The sequence below is a fragment of the Natator depressus genome, chromosome 9 (genome assembly GCF_965152275.1).
Source record: "Natator depressus isolate rNatDep1 chromosome 9, rNatDep2.hap1, whole genome shotgun sequence".
In the NCBI taxonomy this organism is placed as follows: Eukaryota; Metazoa; Chordata; order Testudines; family Cheloniidae; genus Natator; species Natator depressus.
In genome coordinates this window covers 57,151,150-57,170,158 of record NC_134242.1, presented here as the reverse complement: position 1 = coordinate 57,170,158, position 19,009 = coordinate 57,151,150, and the positions used below count along the sequence as shown (strand labels likewise).

The following is a 19,009-nucleotide window of genomic DNA, read 5'->3' as shown; positions in this document are numbered from 1 at the left end:
CTGTTTAACCCCAACATGGCTGGTCCTGGCTGTGGCAGCCCCTTGGAGTGTTGATGTTAGTAAAGAGGATGTATCTGGGGCTAAATTAGCCCCATCTGCCAGCAGCAGAGCAGTTAGCATGCCTGTTTCCTCTTCCCTTTCTACCCTGGTGCCTTGGCCTCTCTTGTAATTTTTCCTTGTTTAACTGTGGTTTCAACAGGCGGCTATTAGGGTCTAGGACAGGGGTTGGCAACCTTTCAGAAGTGGTGTGCCGAGTCTTCATTTATTCACTTTAATTTAAGGTTTCATGTGCCAGTAATACATTTTAACGTTTTTTAGAAGGTCTCGCTCGATAAGTCTATATATTATATAACTAAACTATTGTTGTATGTAAAGTAAACAAGGTTTTCAAAATGTTTAAGAAGCTTCATTTAAAATTAAATTAAAATGCTGATCTTATGCTACCGGCCTGGGGTTCTGTTCACCTAGGCTGGCAGCAGGCTGAGCGGGGCCTGCGGCCGGGACCCCAGCTGGCAAGGGGCTGGCAGCCAGAACCCCAGACCGGCAGCGGACTGAGTGGGGCTGTCCGCCAGCTCCTGCCAGCCCCACTCAGCCCGCTGCCGGTCTGGGATCCCAGCCCTGCCCACATAGTGCGTACCTACCTTCTCCCTGGTTCTAGCCCATTCTCTTCCTCTCTCTCTGGACTGAGTACAGGGCTGGGGGTGAAGGAGCAGGCTGTGGGTTGGGATGTAGGGTCTGGCCAGGAGCTAGAATAAGGGAGGGGGCTCAGGGTTGGGGCAGGGCTGGGTGTGGAGTGCTTACCAGGACAACTACCATTTGGTGCGAGGGGTGCAGGTGGGAATGTATGTGTGGGGGTGTGTGTGCAGGAGCTCCCGTTTGGTGCTCAGGATGGGGGTGGGATTGTGGGGGGTGCAAGAGTCAGGGCATGGGGTGTGGGGGGGCTGGGTATGTGTGGGGGGTGCAGGAGTCAGGGCTGGGGGCTGCGGGTGTGTGAGGAGGGTGCAAGAGTCAGGGCGGAGGGCTGGGGGCGTGTGAGGGGGGTACAGGAGTCAGGGCATGGGGTGTGGGGGGGCTAGGTATGTGGGGGGGTGCTGGAGTCAGGGCTGGGGTTGTGGGGGGGCGCAGGGGTCAGGGCAAGAGGCTGGAGTGTGTATGAGGGGGGTGCAGGGGTCAGGGCAGAGGGCTGGGTGTGTATGAGGGGGCGCAGGGGTCAGGGCAGGGGTGTGTGGGGAGGTGCAGGGGTCAGGGCAGGGGGCTGGGGTGTGTGGGGAGGTGCAGGGGTCAGGGCAGGGGGCTGGGTGTGTATGAGGGGGGCGCAGGGGTCAGGGCAGGGGGCTGGGTGTGTATGAGGGGGGCGCAGGGGTCAGGGCAGGGGGCTGGGTGTGTATGAGGGGGGCGCAGGGGTCAGGGCAGGGGTGTGTGGGGGGTGCTGGAGTCAGGGCAGGGGGCTGGGGTGTGTGGGGAGGTGCAGGGGTCAGGGCAGGGGGCTGGGGTGTGTGGGGAGGTGCAGGGGTCAGGGCAGAGGGCTGGGTGTTTGTGGGGAGGTGCAGGGGTCAGGGCAGAGGGCTGGGTGTTTGTGGGCTAGGGTCCTGGGGGTGCTTCCAGCCCCCTGCCCAGAGCGGCTCATGGCAGGGGGATGGAGGGGATATGCCCCGATTGCACCCCCCTTCCCCAAAGCCCTATCCCCACAGTCCCATCCCCACCACTTCTCTGCCTCCTCCCCAGAGCAGAGGAGCAGAGCGCCCCGCTCTGTGGCTCCGCTTCTCCCCCTCCCTTGCAAGGGCCATCAGCTGATTGGTGGCAGGGAAGGAGAGGAGGATGAGCAGGAACGCAGCACACCAGCAGAAGAGGCTGGGGAGGGGGAAGCTTGCCTGCCCTGCAGCAGGAGCCTGCAGAACCAAGCTGCTTCACCCTGCCCCCATGGGGGAGGAGAAGAGCGGCCCGGGATGGGCAGGATTTTTAATGGCACGCTGCTGCCTGCTGGGGTCTTGGCCTGGGTTCGGCAGTGGGCTGAGCGGGGCCGGCGGCTGGGACCCAGCGGCTGCGACCCGGCAGGGAGCAGCGTGCCATAGGTTGCCGATCCCTGGTCTAGGAAGACGATGAGAGGTTTGGAACAGGTGTGCCAACCTCCTGCAGCTGGCTCATCAGCTGCCTCTGCCCCTCACTGCCCACTCCTGTCTCTGCTCCCTCCATTCATCTAGCACTAACCTCCCCAGGGATCTCTTGCACATTCCCACTGTGCCTTCTCCTTTGCAGCCCCGCAGTCCAGCACAGCCTCCCTGTGTCTCTCTGCCTCATCACTTCTGTCTCTTTTAGATTTCAGCTGAAATCCTTTTTTTCTCTCATCTATATGCTAGTGCCATCAATGGAGCAGTAACAGAGAAGAATGTACAAACAGCAGCTTAATTCTTCTGAGATGGGACCCAACTCTCCCACAATGCATCTGTGCACCAGCTGTGCACCAGTAAAAGACGCGCGGTCACTCCTGCCTCTTTTGTCTCAGTTTCTATTGTCACTAGTGGGCAGGTGGGAGCTGTAATCAGAGTGGGGTGCTCCCTTGTCCTGGCCATAATACCAGCTATGCACTTTCTTCTGTCCTAATGCTCCCCCTGTAGAGTCCACTGATGTTATTGTTCACTTCTCAGCCTAAACTGTTGTGTGGTGTTGCAGTGTTCTGTGAAACAGCTGCTGAGCTCCACCCCCGAGGTGGCTGCATTTCAGGAGGAAGGTGAAGTGATCCACTGTATTTGAGTGTTCGTAAAGTTTCATAGATTCCAAGGTGAGAAGGGATCATTATGATCACCTAATCTGATCTCCTGTATAGTATGGGCTAGAGAACTTCCTCAAAATAATTTCTAATGCAGATCTTTTAGAAGATCCCATCTTGATTGAACAATTGGCAGTGCTGGAGAATCCACCACAACCCTAGGTAAATTTTTCCCATGTTTAATTACTCTTGTTGTTAAAAACGTACCCCTTATTTGCAGCCTGAATTTGTCTAGCTTCAGCTTCCTGCCATTGGATTGCCTAGACTGAAGAGCCCATGATTAAATATTTGTCCCCCATGTAGGTACTCATGGATAAGGTTACGATTTAGTCATGGGTATTTTTGGTAAAAGTCACTGACCTGTCTGTGACTTTTACCAAGAATACCCCTAACTAAATCTTACCTGCTTGGGGGGGTGGCGGTACTCCAGCGGACGCTGCTGCTCCTGGGGATGGGGGACAACCCAGGGCCCTGCTGCCGCCGCTGCTTCTAGGGTGTGGGGGCAGCCTGTGGCCCCACTACTACCACTGCTCCAGGCAGGGCAGGGGGGCCTGTGGCCCCACTACCACCACTCTGGGCCCAGGGCCCTGGTGCCACTCCAGGCGGGGGGTGGCCTGGGGCCGCACCACCACTGCTGCTCCTCCGGGTGGAGGCAGCCTGGGGCACCACTGCTGCTGCTCTCAGACCGCTGCTCCAGGACAATGCCCGGGACCAGTTGCCTGGGGCTGCTGGAGCAGCGACCGGTGCAGTTGGCCCCAGGGCTGCCCCAGCTGCTTGGGCAGCCCTGGGGTCAGCCTCTGGAAGTCACTGGATTTGTGACTTCCGTGACCTCCATGAAAGATTCGCAGCCTTACTCATAGACTGTGTTCAAGTCACCTCTTCATCTTCTCTTTAAGCTGAATAGATTGAGCTCCTGAATCACTGTACGGCTTGATTTCTCATCTTTTAATCATTCTCGTAGCTCTTCTCTGATCCCGCTCCCATTGATCAACATCCCTCTTGAATTGTGGGCACCAGAACTGGACACAGGATTCCAGCAACAGTCATACCAGGGCCAAATACAGGGGTAAAATAACCTCCCTGCTCCTACTTGAGATTCCTGTGTTGATGCATCCCAGGCTAGCATTAGCCCTTTTGGCCACTGTAATGGGGCACAGACTCACCCAGTGGCGCCTCCTGCTGGCTGTCTGGGAATTAGCCCTTTAACAGCTCCGGAGCGCCCTCTGCCGGTGTCTCGCTGTTGCTTGCCCCCATGTCCCTCCCAGACCCTGGTGCCCTTTTACCTGGGTTGCTGCCCCTCCAGGCAATACCCCACAGATCCGGGTCTCCCTTCCCCGGAGAACCCGCACCCTCTATCCCCACCTTGCCTCAGCCTATGGGCTACTGCCAGTCACCATCTAGCCTCCTTTCACTGGGGCCAACTGCAGTGTGTATAAGCCAGTCATCATAGGCAAGGAGGGTTTGGACCTGCTGCCTTCCCCTGCAACCCAGTACTTCCAGGGGCCTTGTACAAGGCCCTGTCGCCTGGGGAGTTGCCGGCCCGGAGCTCTGCAGCTCCTCTGGCCTTTCCCTAGCCCTGCTTCGCTCCAGTACCCTTTAGCACTCAGGCAGCTAGGCCCATCTCCCTCCTCAGCTAGAGGGTGACTCTGTGCTCCTGGCCCACTGCCCTCTTATAAGGGCCAGCTGGGCCCTGATTAAGCCAGCTGCTGCCTGATTGGGGTGTGGCCCCCAGCTGAGGCTGCTTCTTCCAATCAGCCCCGCTTTTCCTTTCGTGCCACAGCCCTGTCCCCGGGCTGTTTTAAGTCTTTTAAGGCAGGAGTGGGTGACCACCCCTCTACAGCCACCGTGTCACACTGGGAGCTCCTGTTCAGCTGATTGTCCACCAAGACCCCCAGATCTTTTTTAGAGTTACTGCTTCCCAGGATAGAGTCCCCCAGCCTGTAAGTGTGGCCTGCATGCTTTGTTCCTAGGCATAGACATTTTCATTGAGCTGTATTCAAATGTGTGTTTTGTCCCTTCCTCAGCTGAAAGCAAAGGTTAGGGTTGGGGAGGGGCGGAGGTTCCTAGGCTGTCCCAACCTTTGTGACAGCGCCTGTGCTCTGCTGACTGGAATGTGCTGCTTTGCTGAGCCTGGCGTTTGAGGGTTGCTGATGTGCTGGAATCCTGCTGTGTCATATATGCTGAGGAAGGCAAGGAGAGATAAGAGGGGAAGCCATGCTGACTCTGCTCCCCGGAGATACTTTGAACTCTGACTGGGGCCACAGTGAGACTTCCTCCAGCTTCCCAAAGGTTCCTGCTGGCTCTGCTGGAGAAGGCAAACAGGGAGCAGCATGTCTGCTTGCTGCCTCAGAATGGTTCCGTTCCCCCTCCTCTGTCCAGTGGCCCAGGGCAATTTCACCTTGTGTCTTTCCTCATCTCCCGCCATCTGTCTGCTCCCTGAATCCAGAAGCATCTGCATGGGCGGCGGGTATTGTAGGCCAGGGGAGGCTAAGTCTCCCCTAACCCAGGCTGTGGCCTCACCCATGCTCCACCCTGAGGCCCCTCCCCTGAAGCTAGCAGGGGCTCTTCCGGCCATGGGGGGGTGCCCTCGGGGCTCCAGCAAGTGGTGCCTCAGGCGGAAGGGGCGAGGCTGCGGGCTTGCCTCCCCGAAGGGGAGGTTCACCCACTGCCCCTGAGCATCTAGTTGTCCCTCTGTCTCCCCAGTCTGGATTGCAGACCCGGCCCCCTACCTGATATTCTAGCTATTCTCCCTTTCACCATAAGCCAGGCTTTCCTGGGGCTTGTAACAGCAATGTGCACGACTTGGGGCTGAGGCTTGGCTTCAGGATCTGTAGTCTGAATGTATTTAACAAATTTGGCAGGAGCAACCTGTTCGGCTCTTTTTAATTTCTTGGAGATTTTTTGGGCTTTCAAAGATGGCTTCTTTCAATAAGTCTGGTGTCCTCCCCAGCTCTGCCGTTGCCCTGCAATCCTGACCGCAGCGCTCTCTGGGAGTCCAGGCCTGGCATCTGCACAGCTCTGCCAATGCACCATAGTCCTGATTTGCAGCACTGCCTGCTATTCCAGTGATGGATTCTGCCCCCAGTTGTGCCAGAGCATTGTATTCCCCTCGGTTCCAGTCTGGGGGTCCCTGCATGGCTCTGCTGATACACCCTAGACCTGATCTGCAGCATCACCCCTCAGTAACTCCCCCAGTGTACCTCAATCCTGAAATGTGTCCCGTCCCACCCCACCCAGCTATGCCAGCCCTAGACACCTCACCCAACTCTGCCAATGCAGCACGGCCAACCCCAAATGTTCAGAAATCATAAGTCGGGTTCCCTCCCTGAGTCACAGGATTGGTGTAAAATTCATGAGATTTGTTTTTAAAAACAATACCCTTTGGCTTCAGTTTCTTGCATTTAGTTTCTGAGCCTTTAGGAAAAAGAAAAGGAGTACTTGTGGCACCTTAGGGACTAACCAATTTATTTGAGCATAAGCTTTCGTGAGCTACAGCTCACTTCATCGGATGCATACTGTGGAAAGTGTAGAAGATCTTTTTATACACACAAAGCATGAAAAAATACCTCCCCCCACCCCACTCTCCTGCTGGTAATAGCTTATCTAAAGTGACCACTCTCCTTACAATGTGTATGATGATCAAGGTGGGCCATTTCCAGCACAAATCCAGGGTTTAACAAGAATGTCTGGGGGAGGGGGAAAGAAAAAAAAAAAGGGGGCATAAGTCATTATGCAAGGTAACCTATTTCCCCTTTTTTTTTTCTTTCCCCCTCCCCCCCCCCAGACATTCTTGTTAAACCCTGGATTTGTGCTGGAAATGACCCACCTTGATTATCATACACATTGTAAGGAGAGTGGTCACTTTAGATAAGCTATTACCAGCAGGAGAGTGGGGTGGGGGGAGGTGTTTTTTCATGCTTTGTGTGTATAAAAAGATCTTCTACACTTTCCACAGTATGCATCCGATGAAGTGAGCTGTAGCTCACGAAAGCTTATGCTCAAATAAACTGGTTAGTCTCTAAGGTGCCACAAGTACTCCTTTTCTTTTTGCGAATACAGACTAACACGGCTGTTACTCTGAAACCTGAGCCTTTAGGGTTCATTCAGATTCGATTTTCAAGCTCTTCTCTTTGACCGTGGGGTTTAGAAACGTCCATTCTTTTTTAAATTTAAACCTCAGATTCTCACCTAAGCACAGGACTCCAGGAGCTGGGACTTTGAATAAGGCACCCAGTATCACCAGGCTCATGGTAAATGTTGAAACGTGGTTGAGAGTTGGCAACACGCCTCAAACCTGACCCACAGCCATTCTTCTCCACTTTCCCTTCCCCACCATTCCAGTCCTGGCACCCAAAACAGCTCCGCCAATGTCCCTCAAACCTGACCTACGGCCCCCATCTCCCACTAGAGCTCTGGGCTCCCCACACAGCTTTGCCAGTGCACCGTAGGCCTGCAGTTTTCCCCCCTCCGCCCCTTTGCTATTGCAGCCCCTAGCTCCTTTTGTCCAGCATCTGCCAGTGCATGCTGATTTGCATTGTGGTTTTGTGGTGGAGATGAATGTGGTGTGTGTGTGTGTGTGTGTATGTGTGTATGTGGTGGGGGGAGAGAAGTTGCTACATCCCCACACACATCCTCTTAAAGACAGGAAGCTGCACCCAGCTGATTCTGCATTCTCTCTGTACAAGGCTGGTTCCAAAACAGGTCTGGTCCACACTAAACACTCTTGATGGTATGGCAATGCCGGTTCAAGTGTGATTTATGATTTTAACTGGCAGAAGCCCTAATGTGTAGGTAGGTTTAAAAAAAAAAATGCTTCTGCTGGTATTGCTTATTTCATTCACCAACCATAAGTAAGGCTCCGTGATTGTCACAGAGGTTGCAGAAGTCATGGAATCCGTGACTTTCAGCGACCTCTGTGACTTCTGCAGTGGCTCCTGTGGCTGATCACAGGGCAACCCAAGCAGCTGCCCTGGGGATAGCTCCTCAGGCGGCCCTGGGGACAACCACACTGGCTGCTGCTGGAATGGCTCTGCAGCCAGCTGCACCAGCCACTGCTCTGTCAGCCCTGGGCAGCGGGCCCCTGTAACTGCCCGAGCAGCACCTGATGTGACTTGTCCTGGGGACCGCCTGAGCAGCAGTCCCGGGGGGTAGCGGGAACAGCCACAGCTCAACGGCTCCCAGCAACGATCTTGGGGTGGCCAGAGCAGTGGCTGGCCCCGGGGCTCCTCCCCCCCCCCCCCCCTGCTGCAGCAGTGGCCAGATCGGCAGCAGGCTCCCCGCGGCTCCCACCAAGGCAGCGGTGGGAGCGGCAGCACGCCCCCCACAGTGCCCCCCCCCACAGCATCCCTCCCCCTCTAAGATTCAGTCAAGGTATTTATGGTATAAGTCATGGACAGGTCATGGCCTGTGACTTTTTATTTCTTGCCTTTATTTCGTGACCTGTCCATGACTTTTACTAAAAATACCGATGACTAAATCATACCCTTAAACATAAGGGATACCAGAAATGGCACTTTGATGCTGGTATAAGCTGCAAACCTTTCCCTGCGTAGACATGTCCTTAGTGTTTACCTGTAAGGTAAAAGGAGGGGAGGGTGCCGGCAAGGTGTCAGATAAGTTGCAGAAGGAATCCAAGGTCAGTTGAAAAACAAAGAACAAAATAAGCAAAAATCAAGGAAACTAGAGAAAAACAATTTCCCACCAGAGTCTGATCCTGTGTTTTCTGAATGTGCTCCGCAGCTGGGACTGAGGGTGGAGTGGAGCAGAGCAGTCGTGGTGGCTGAATCAGCTGGTTGAAGAGACATTTTGAGTTCAGAGCAGAAATGTCCTAAAACAAATTGATATAAGAGCAGGTGTCTCAAAGACGCGGCCCATGGGCTGCATGTGGCCCGCAGGGTTATTTTCTGCAGCCTGTCAGTTCCCCACGGCCCCCCGCCCCCCCTAGCATTTACCTAGAGTGGCTCTGGCCCGGCGCGCACGGGGGGGCAGGGAAGGCTCCCTGCCCTGCCCCTGCACCGCTCCGGGAAGTGGCCAGAACCTGGGGGGGGGGGGCGCACAGGGGTCTGTGCAGTGATACTAATATCAGTGGACTAATATCTAATCTGGAACAGCTGGGGGTGTTCGCTTTACCCTAGCGAGTGCTGGGAGCTGGCTAAAGGGGAGGCTGTGTAGTGCCAGCTGTGGGGGGGGGAGATGTCTGACAAGCTCACCACCAATGGATGTGTCATTGGGGCCCAACATGGGATAGCAGGGGCTGCAGGTCTGCAGTGAGCTGCTCAAGCAGAGATATGGACTGGAGTAGCAGGGGGAGCTGTGGTTTAGGACTGAGGAGCATTGACGGGGCTGCGTGGGGCCCAAGACTGGAACTGAGAAGGGGCTGCAGGGCTGAAATGAGGTGCCACTGGCCCCTGGCACTTGCAAGATGCACTCTGGGTGAAATCCTGGGTGCCTAGCTTATTTCCCAGCATCCCTCACCATGCTGGCCAGGGGCCTAAGTGGTGTCATTGCATCGACTTCGGTGGAGTTAGGCTCACTTTGTCCCAGGAGGAATCTGGCCCTCTATATGCTGTTTATAGATTTCTGCTGATGCTTTGTGTAACATCCTCTGGCCAAGGGGAGATTAAGTCTCCAGAGCTTCACACACATGATCTGCAACCTGGCTTTGGAATGGTTCCTCTTCTCATCTGCTTATTGGCCAGTGGAAAGCATCATTGTACTGGGACCAGGTCGGCCATGGGGAGTGAGAATGCTGTTGAGAATATCTCCACCTTTCCAATATCCTGCTGCAGATTGATCTCTCTCTCTCTCTCTCGCACACACACTCTCGCACACACACAGAGCCATCTGACAGCCAGCTCATTTGTAACTGTTGTTAAATTGGGAAAATCAAGTGTTTCTGGCTGGTGTTGGGGCTTAAACCCTCTCTCCTGCGCTGCCTGGACAGGACATGTTTCTGTCCCGCCTCTTCTCTATCCAATGTGCTGTTCACAGCTTTCAGCACCTGCAACTGTGACATCCATGGATCATGGCCAGAATGGTACCAAGAGTCCTGGAGCTGCGAGGGCCTGACAAGCAACCCCAAAAGCCCGAGGTGAGGCAGGTCTGGTGCTTTCATGAAGCAGGACCCAGCCGGCAGGCAGGGGAGATGTTAGATTGCTCTGTGGGGTACATTTGCAAAATGTTCCTTGCGGGAACTAGTTCAGCGGTTCCCATGGTTCCTACTGACCAGGTATCAGTTCTTTAATTATTTATGTGCTGCCGAGTACTGCTCGAGAAATATCCTCCATCTAGTCCTGTTAATTTGTGATATTGAGGCGGTTGTATAACCCTCCCGGCTGGATATGCCATCATGGGTGGCACAGCAGGAGTTACAGGCGAGCTCTAGGACTTGCAGTGTGTGTGAACAACTCTGGGTACACGGGTTCATGCTTCCTTGGAAATCCTTGGAGTGAGTTTTGGAAGGCCTGCTCTTGATGTGGTAGTTTCTAGATGGGGTTGCTGCGTCTATGGGTGGAGAGACAGCTATGATTTGTGTCAGTGATCCATCAGTTTTATCCCACAAAGTTTAGTGCTTAAAACCCTGTGGGACGCTGGGGAGAATGGGCACTGTGAGGAGCTTAGCCTGCAGACAGCTGTGTTGCTTGGATCAGAGGTGAGAGTTGGTTCAAACTAATGGAAACCAGAGTGCAAGTTCTGCTCCTAGTTACATTTGTGTGGATCCAGAGTAACTCCATTTATTTTAGCGAAGTTACTCTGGAGTGATTCTCATGTGAGAAAAAGTAACATTTAACTCTAGATTTGTAATATTCTGCTGCGCCGTCTTATTAAGCTTTGGAACTCCTTGCAGCAGGCTCCTGGGAACCCTTTGGCCACCGTGACCATTTCATTTTTCCTTTCTCAAGTATTGCCGGACCACCAGTGCTGTTTGCACGCTGGACATTTTGGATCAAGCTCGTCTCTCTCTCTCTGGTTGAAGCCCTTCATGTTTCTTTTTCTTTTTACTTTCCCATCTCTCTTGGACACAGGCCCCACCTGCTGTCTGGGCTAGAATGAGCTCCACTGATGTTTACTCCTGAGCTGGCCAGCAGGGATCACTGTGGAGCTTCCTCCTGAGAGCTGGGAGTGCCGCTTTCCCAGCACTCCTGGACCTTGCCTCCCCAAGGGCAGTGATGTTCAGCAATCCCAGCTCTCCAGCTTGGTGCCGGCTCTCCGACCAGCTCTGTTCACAGGAGAGGCATCAATAGCATGGCCAGAAAGTGTACCTTGAGGCTGATGGGTTCAGCAGAACGCAGCAAGAGCCACCAACAGTCCCTGAGCACATAGGGGATCATCATGGATACACTAGGAAGTTCCAGATGGGCTCATCTCCCACAGAAGGGCATGTTGCAGGGCCTCCAATGCTGTCCCTAACCCTGGTCTGTGCTTTGCCCTGATAGGCCGTCGTGTATCCATCAAACACTGTGACCGAGGACATCTACACCAACGGCTCAGCCATGCTGGGCAGCCCGGCTCACATGAACAGCCGGGAGGTGCGCAAGATCCGGCTGGTCCAGTTCGAGAAGGTCACCGAGGAACCCATGGTGAGCTGGCAAGAGTTTGGTAACCCTTAAGGTCCCAGGGGTCAGGGTGAGTCCCACCAGTGCATTGGCATGCATAGTGGGAGTGACAATCCAGTCCAGCTCCCAGGTCTGTGGGTGGGGTAGGGATGATCTTGAATTTTGCAGACTTCAACCAGACTATTGCCTGTTCCACTGGGACAAAGGTGCTGCTTTGGCCACTGCCCCACTAGGAGCCTGAGGGGAGCTGCACAGGGCATAGTGGGACCGGGAGGAAGCTGCATCAGCTGTTGATTCATTCTGCCAAGAGGAAATTAACCCCGCTGGAATTGAGCCAGGAGAGGACTCTGAGAAGTGAGACAGACCATCTTGGATACTGGCCAGGCAAGGCCTTTACCTGGAGAAGTGGGTGTCTACCCTAGATATGTAATAGTCACAGATTTTCCTGTTTTCCAGGGAATCACACTGAAATTGAATGAGAAGCAGAGCTGCATGGTGGCCAGGATTCTCCATGGAGGCATGATACATAGACAAGGTAACAGCAAATGGCAGGAATATGAAGTCGTCTTTGACTGAGACCTAGACACATAAGGCTTCTGTTTAGTCAGAGATTTTAGCCCTTTCCTTCCACCCTGGTGCTGGGTAGGGCCTGTTAGTTTCATCTTTGGAGCTGGGCAATTTCAGTGCAAAGGGATTAAACAGTTCCATGGTGCCGGTGAATTTTCCCTTTGATTTATATCATCAGTGCCCTTCCTGTACCTCTTGTATCCCCTCCATCTGCTCTTTACATGTGGCTGCTGCATTAACGCCCTGGAGGTTTCAGGATGTTCTCTGCTGGGAAAAGTGGGAGGGGAGATGGGGCAGGAGCAGTCACTAAGCTCATGTCTGCAAACAGAACCAGAAATCATTTGTGTTCATCTCACTGATGGATTCTTTGTCACTCCATGTGGATCAGATCCTACAAATTTTGAAGGACATTTTTTTTCCATTGCTAAAATGCACAAACAAGGCAGAATTTCTGTGCCAATGACCTGCAAACAAAAAGAAGTTGCCAAAGTAAATGAACTTGCACCATTTCCTTTTTTTTTTTTTTTTTTCTGGCACCTGCAGATGGTGTGGTGGCTACATGCAAAATAGATTTCCCGTTCGTATAAAAGGAGTGCCCTTCGATGGCCTTGGGTCCAGTTAGAGGGCTTTATAGGTCCATGTCGAAAACAAGAGCCTGATCCTGATCTAGCACCAGAATAAGTCAAGACCAACTCCAGTGACGTCACTGGAGTGCTGGCTTATCCCTGTGTATCTGAGATCAGAATCCAGCCTTCGTTACCTGTACGGACATCTAACCCAGCTACCCCCGATACTCATTTTAATCTGTATCCCCAAAACAACAGGGAGTCCGGTGGCACCTTAAAGACTAACAGATTTATTTGGGCATAAGCTTTCGTGGGTAAAAAACCCACCACTTCTGCAACTGAAGAAGTGGGTTTTTTACCCACAAAAGCTTATGCCCAAATAAATCTGTTAGTCTTTAAGGTGCCACCGGACTCCCTGTTATCTAAAAAGAGAGCACTTAAGGTAGAGAGTGTTTATATACTTGGCTCTGCAATGAGGTTACCATTCAGCTTTACATTACATATTAGCTAACATTGTGGATACCACTAAAATAGAATGCTTTTACTGCAAGCTAAACTACAGAACGATGCAAATCAAAGGCTAGTATGAATGGCTTTAGTTTTTGATCAATTTTTAAAAAATATAACAGAAAGGAGTGTGTATGGAGGGAGCGAAGCTGTGTTCCCCTCATGTATGTATTTCACATGTATGTGCACTGATACACACCATGACTCCCTGGTAGAATCAAGCTAAATGAGCCAATCTGGATGTAAAATGGCAGGAGATGGTTGCATGCTGCAAAGCAACTATGCCTATGCATTGTGAATGCAAAAGCCATTTGGTCTGAGATTTGCAAACAGGCTTGCGAGCCAGAATTTTTGGGGGGTTGTATTTTTCCTGCTTGTGCATTTCATGGGTTCGTTTCTCCTGTCACCGGCAGGCTCCCTTCATGTGGGTGATGAAATCATAGAAATCAATGGGCAAAGTGTGAGCAACCACTCGGTCGACCAGCTGCAGAAGATGCTGGTAGGTATTTTGGGAGGCTGCTCCTTAGGAATGACCCATTTGGCCACATAACACACATGTTGCCCGATTTGATTGTATTCATTCTTAATATGCAAATCACAACAGATCTTGCAACACCTCCTGCACTACAAGGAACTATTGTTGTTCCCCTTTCTACTGGAGCCTCATCAAAGGCCAGGCCACTTCTCAAGTGTAGGCCATCTCCACTCAGAGCACTGGACGGGGCTGTGCATGCAGCACGCATGGTGGGGCTCGGGTTGCTCGGTTGTCTTTTTAATTTAAAATTGCCCCCATGCAGTCAAACCAGAACCCCCCCTCTGCCATGGGAGCTAGGGGGATGGTGCTCAGTCAGGCTCTGATTTCCAGCTGCTAGGGCCACGATTGTCCTCTTGCACCATTCAGTAGATGGTTGCCCAGCTTCAGAGAAGGACCTCTCTCAGGGTACCCTGAGCGCTCACCTTGTCCATGGTTAAAACTCTAGCCTGTCAGACCTGTTAGAGGTGCCAAGGAGTCGCTCATTCCCTTCCTGGAAGGAGCAGGAAAGGGCTGTCTGGAGTTTGTGGATTATTCGAACACCACCAGTCTCAGCCTCTGATCCACAGGAGCTGCCATCCCTCTCCCTGCTCTCCTGAACTGGTTCATAAGGCAATGGCAATACGGAGGGTGGGCAGGTCTCAAGGGTTGGGAGAAGAATTAGTTCAAATTGCCCTCCTTTTCCCAGGCTTGTCTGTCAGTGCCCCATAGCCCCGAACTCTCTCTGTGGCTGGAGAGATGAGGTGAATTTAATTCTCTCTCCTAGTTCATTCTGGTGACCCCTTTAAAGCTACAAGAGGATCAAAACTCCGCTCTGTGTGGCCACGTAGATGCAGCTCTAGGCCCGAGTTAGTTAAGTTAGCCACTGTGGCTTCAACAGTGCAAAAGCCTTTAGCCACAGTGATTCTGGCTCTGGTGAGCTCCCATCAGCTCTTCACTCCCCTGTTGCTTATTGCCACCATGGCTCCAGATTCCCAGCTCTCTGTAGGTTTCCCGGCACCAGTGGGGAGTGCCTGTGCACCCTGAGGTTAATGACACACTGGGGGCCTTGAACTGGTTTCTGGGTTGATCTAGAAGCCACATTCTCCAACTCTTCTCTCTTCCCCTTCCTTCTATCCACTAGAGAGAAGCCAAGGGGACGGTCTCAATAAAAGTCATCCCCAACCAGCAAAGCCGCCTCCCTGCACTACAGGTAGGTGCAGCCGTGTTCTCTCAGTGGCCCTGCAGGCCAGATGTCTTTGAGCTGGTGAGAAGTCACCGGGGTGTCACGGGGTTGGGGTGCGGGTTCAGTGGGCTGAACTGCTCTGCTACACTGATGTAAACACCACACAGGTAAATAGAGCTGTTCTGCGTTTACATGGGGGAAAGGAGAGCAGCATTTACCCAGTCTGAGGGTCTGTCTGCCCTGCAAAGTGAAGATGTGATGGTAGCACAGGTGGGCATACCTGTGCCAGCTTAAATCTAGCTAGCACGGGTAACATTAGCCGTGTAGACGTGGTCACACAGGCTGCAGCCCCACACCCTGAGGACAAGACGGTCAGGGAGCCTGGTTTGTACTCTGGCTGCTAGCCCACTCTGAGCCTGTCTCACCATGGCTACGCGATCATTGTTACCCATGGCTGCTACATTAAAGCCAACCCATGCTACAATCACACCTTTGCTTGCAGTGTAGACAGACTCTGTATAACACTGCGCAGCATGGCCCCTCTCTGTGCCTCAGTTTCCCCATCTCTAAAAAGGGGACAGCAATATTTACTTCCTGTGTTAAGCGGTTTGAAAGGGGGCTCGGTAGGTACCAAGGGCTGGACTCCACTCTCAATTCCATGGGAGCGATTCCCATCGGCCTCAGTGGTGGTGGGGTTAGACTGCAAAGACCCTTTGCAGACATGGGCTCCTGAGCCTGCAGCATCCAGTCTGCTCTTTGGCTGGAGGAGAGAGTGACAGACTCTGCCCTGTGTTGTAATGCCTTAGCCTCCTTGGTGAAATGCTGTCACTCTGCAGTCAGGCTGGGTCGCAGCATTTCTGCCGCCACCGGGGTGCTGATGTGATAGTCGGAAGGAAACGGGGGTGGCGGGAAAGCAGAGCAGAACACCCCAGCTCTTGGCTATGCAACCACACTGCCATTGCCATAGCAACAGAAGTGCATGTTTTTACGAGGCTCCTGTTCTCAGCACAGGGATTCAGAAGCTAGGGCTGGTCCATTCATCTCGCTCATTTGGCTTCTGGAGATGAATGAGGCCAGAGGGAAGAGGGGGCTGGCAAGGACTGATGGGTCCCAACTGATTCCAAGAGGATACAGTTTCCTCCCTTCTTATAGCTACTTGAGCTTTTCTTGTGGCTTAATCTAGGAGCAGCTCACTGCCCCCCAATATCTCTAGGGCATGACACCTGTCACAGATGGCACCAATCATACATGTGTGATACCAGCTATACAGGCTAACAGAATCTATCTAGTTACAGATGGCAAAAGTGTATCTCTTCCATGCAAAGAGTCTAAACTAAATTCATCCCAACAGAGTGCTAGTTATTCCACACAAAAACTGCTTTTCAAGGTGGCGATTGTGTCTCCAGTGATTCGATCTCTTTCACATCCCATACGTTTAAATTGCAGGAGTTAACATAACATTTTCTCTCTCTCTGATCTCAAGTTAGTTCAGTAAAACTAGCAACATGAAACACCCTGATCTGACTCTATGCCACCATTTGCACAGAGCCAAATATTCTGCTCAGGCAGATTCTCCTTAAAAAGGATGATTGGGTGAAGTTATTTTTTTAAATTAACATATGTGGCCCTGGAGCCATTCTGCCCCCCTTTTCTGTATTTCATCTTTATTCTTCCTTTATCACATATCTCCCATTGGAGTTGGTTTCTCTAAGCAATGAGGTGAAAGACAAATATCTCCTCCTCCCCATCTCTCCCATTCATCTCTGTTGCTACCAGGATGAGCTCTGATCTCTGCTTATTTATTAAGCTCTGTCCTCTTTTCCCTTCTCTAGCTAGAGACTTATAGAATCATAGAATATCAGGGTTGGAAGGGACCCCAGAAGGTCATCTAGTCCAACCCCCTGCTCGAAGCAGGACCAATTCCCAGTTAAATCATCCCAGCCAGGGCTTTGTCAAGCCTGACCTTAAAAACCTCTAAGGAAGGAGATTCTACCACCTCCCTAGGTAACGCATTCCAGTGTTTCACCACCCTCTTAGTGAAAAAGTTTTTCCTAATATCCAATCTAAACCTCCCCCATTGCAACTTGAGACCATTACTCCTCGTTCTGTCATCTGCTACCATTGAGAACAGTCTAGAGCCATCCTCTTTGGAACCCCCTTTCAGGTAGTTGAAAGCAGCTATCAAATCCCCCCTCATTCTTCTCTTCTGCAGACTAAACAATCCCAGCTCCCTCAGCCTCTCCTCATAAGTCATGTGCTCTAGACCCCTAATCATTTTTGTTGCCCTTCGCTGGACTCTCTCCAATTTATCCACATCCTTCTTGTAGTGTGGGGCCCAAAACTGGACACAGTACTCCAGATGAGGCCTCACCAGTGTCGAATAGAGGGGAACGATCACATCCCTCGATCTGCTCGCTATGCCCCTACTTATACATCCCAAAATGCCATTGGCCTTCTTGGCAACAAGGGCACACTGTTGACTCATATCCAGCTTCTCGTCCACTGTCACCCCTAGGTCCTTTTCCGCAGAACTGCTGCCTAGCCATTCGGTCCCTAGTCTGTAGCGGTGCATTGGATTCTTCCATCCTAAGTGCAGGACCCTGCACTTATCCTTATTGAACCTCATCAGATTTCTTTTGGCCCAATCCTCCAATTTGTCTAGGTCCTTCTGTATCCTATCCCTCCCCTCCAGCGTATCTACCACTCCTCCCAGTTTAGTATCATCTGCAAATTTGCTGAGAGTGCAATCCACACCATCCTCCAGATCATTTATGAAGATATTGAACAAAACCGGCCCCAGGACCGACCCCTGGGGCACTCCACTTGACACCGGCTGCCAACTAGACATGGAGCCATTGATCACTACCCGTTGAGACCGACAATCTAGCCAGCTTTCTACCCACCTTATAGTGCATTCATCTAGCCCATACTTCCTTAACTTGCTGACAAGAATACTGTGGGAGACCGTGTCAAAAGCTTTGCTAAAGTCAAGAAACAATACATCCACTGCTTTCCCTTCATCCACAGAACCAGTAATCTCATCATAAAAGGCGATTAGATTAGTCAGGCATGACCTTCCCTTGGTGAATCCATGCTGACTGTTCCTGATCACTTTCCTCTCATGTAAGTGCTTCAGGATTGATTCTTTGAGGACCTGCTCCATGATTTTTCCAGGGACTGAGGTGAGGCTGACTGGCCTGTAGTTCCCAGGATCCTCCTTCTTCCCTTTTTTAAAGATTGGCACTACATTAGCCTTTTTCCAGTCATCCGGGACTTCCCCCGTTCGCCACGAGTTTTCAAAGATAATGGCCAAGGGCTCTGCAATCACAGCCGCCAATTCCTTCAGCACTCTCGGATGTAACTCGTCCGGCCCCATGGACTTGTGCACGTCCAGCTTTTCTAAATAGTCCCTAACCACCTCTATCTCCACAGAGGGCTGGCCATCTCTTCCCCATTCTGTGATGCCCAGCGCAGCAGTCTGGGAGCTGACCTTGTTAGTGAAAACAGAGGCAAAAAAAGCATTGAGTACATTAGCTTTTTCCACATCCTCTGTCACTAGGTTGCCTCCCTCATTCAGTAAGGGGCCCACACTTTCCTTGGCTTTCTTCTTGTTGCCAACATACCTGAAGAAACCCTTCTTGTTACTCTTGACATCTCTTGCTAGCTGCAGCTCCAGGTGCGATTTGGCCCTCCTTATATCTTTCCTACATGCCCGAGCAATATTTTTATACTCTTCCCTGGTCATATGTCCAACCTTCCACTTCTTGTAAGCTTCTTTTTTATGTTTAAGATCCGCTAGGATTTCACCATTAAGCCAAGCTGGTCGCTTGCCATGTTTACTATTCTTTCGACTCATCGGGATGGTTTGTCCCTGTAACCTCAACAGGGATTCCTTGAAATACAGCCAGCTCTCCTGGACTCCCTTCCCCTTCATGATAGTCCCCCAGGGGATCCTACCCATCCGTTCCCTGAGGGAGTCGAAGTCTGCTTTCCTGAAGTCCAGGGTCCGTATCCTGCTGCTTACCTTTCTTCCCTGCGTCAGGATCCTGAACTCAACCAACTCATGGTCACTGCCTCCCAGATTCCCATCCACTTTTGCTTCCCCCACTAATTCTACCCGGTTTGTGAGCAGCAGGTCAAGAAAAGCGCCCCCCCTAGTTGGCTCCCCTAGCACTTGCGCCAGAAAATTGTCCCCTACGCTTTCCAAAAACTTCCTGGATTGTCTATGCACCGCTGTATTGCTCTCCCAGCAGATATCAGGAAAATTAAAGTCACCCATGAGAATCAGGGCATGCGATCTAGTAGCTTCCGTGAGTTGCCGGAAGAAAGCCTCATCCCCCTGGTCCGGTG

The 19,009-nt window shown here is 52.0% G+C and overlaps 1 protein-coding gene across 1 annotated transcript in view; it reads left to right on the top strand.

Annotated features, from left to right (window-relative positions):
- Positions 1–19,009, top strand: part of MPP1 (MAGUK p55 scaffold protein 1) — a 62,101-nt gene that overhangs the window by 10,829 nt on the left and 32,263 nt on the right. Inside the window, exons 2-5 of the mRNA XM_074964298.1 lie at positions 11,203–11,346; positions 11,779–11,857; positions 13,376–13,461; positions 14,618–14,686. Coding sequence (XP_074820399.1) covers positions 11,203–11,346; positions 11,779–11,857; positions 13,376–13,461; positions 14,618–14,686 — 378 coding nt within the window. The remainder of the gene's footprint in view (positions 1–11,202; positions 11,347–11,778; positions 11,858–13,375; positions 13,462–14,617; positions 14,687–19,009) is intronic.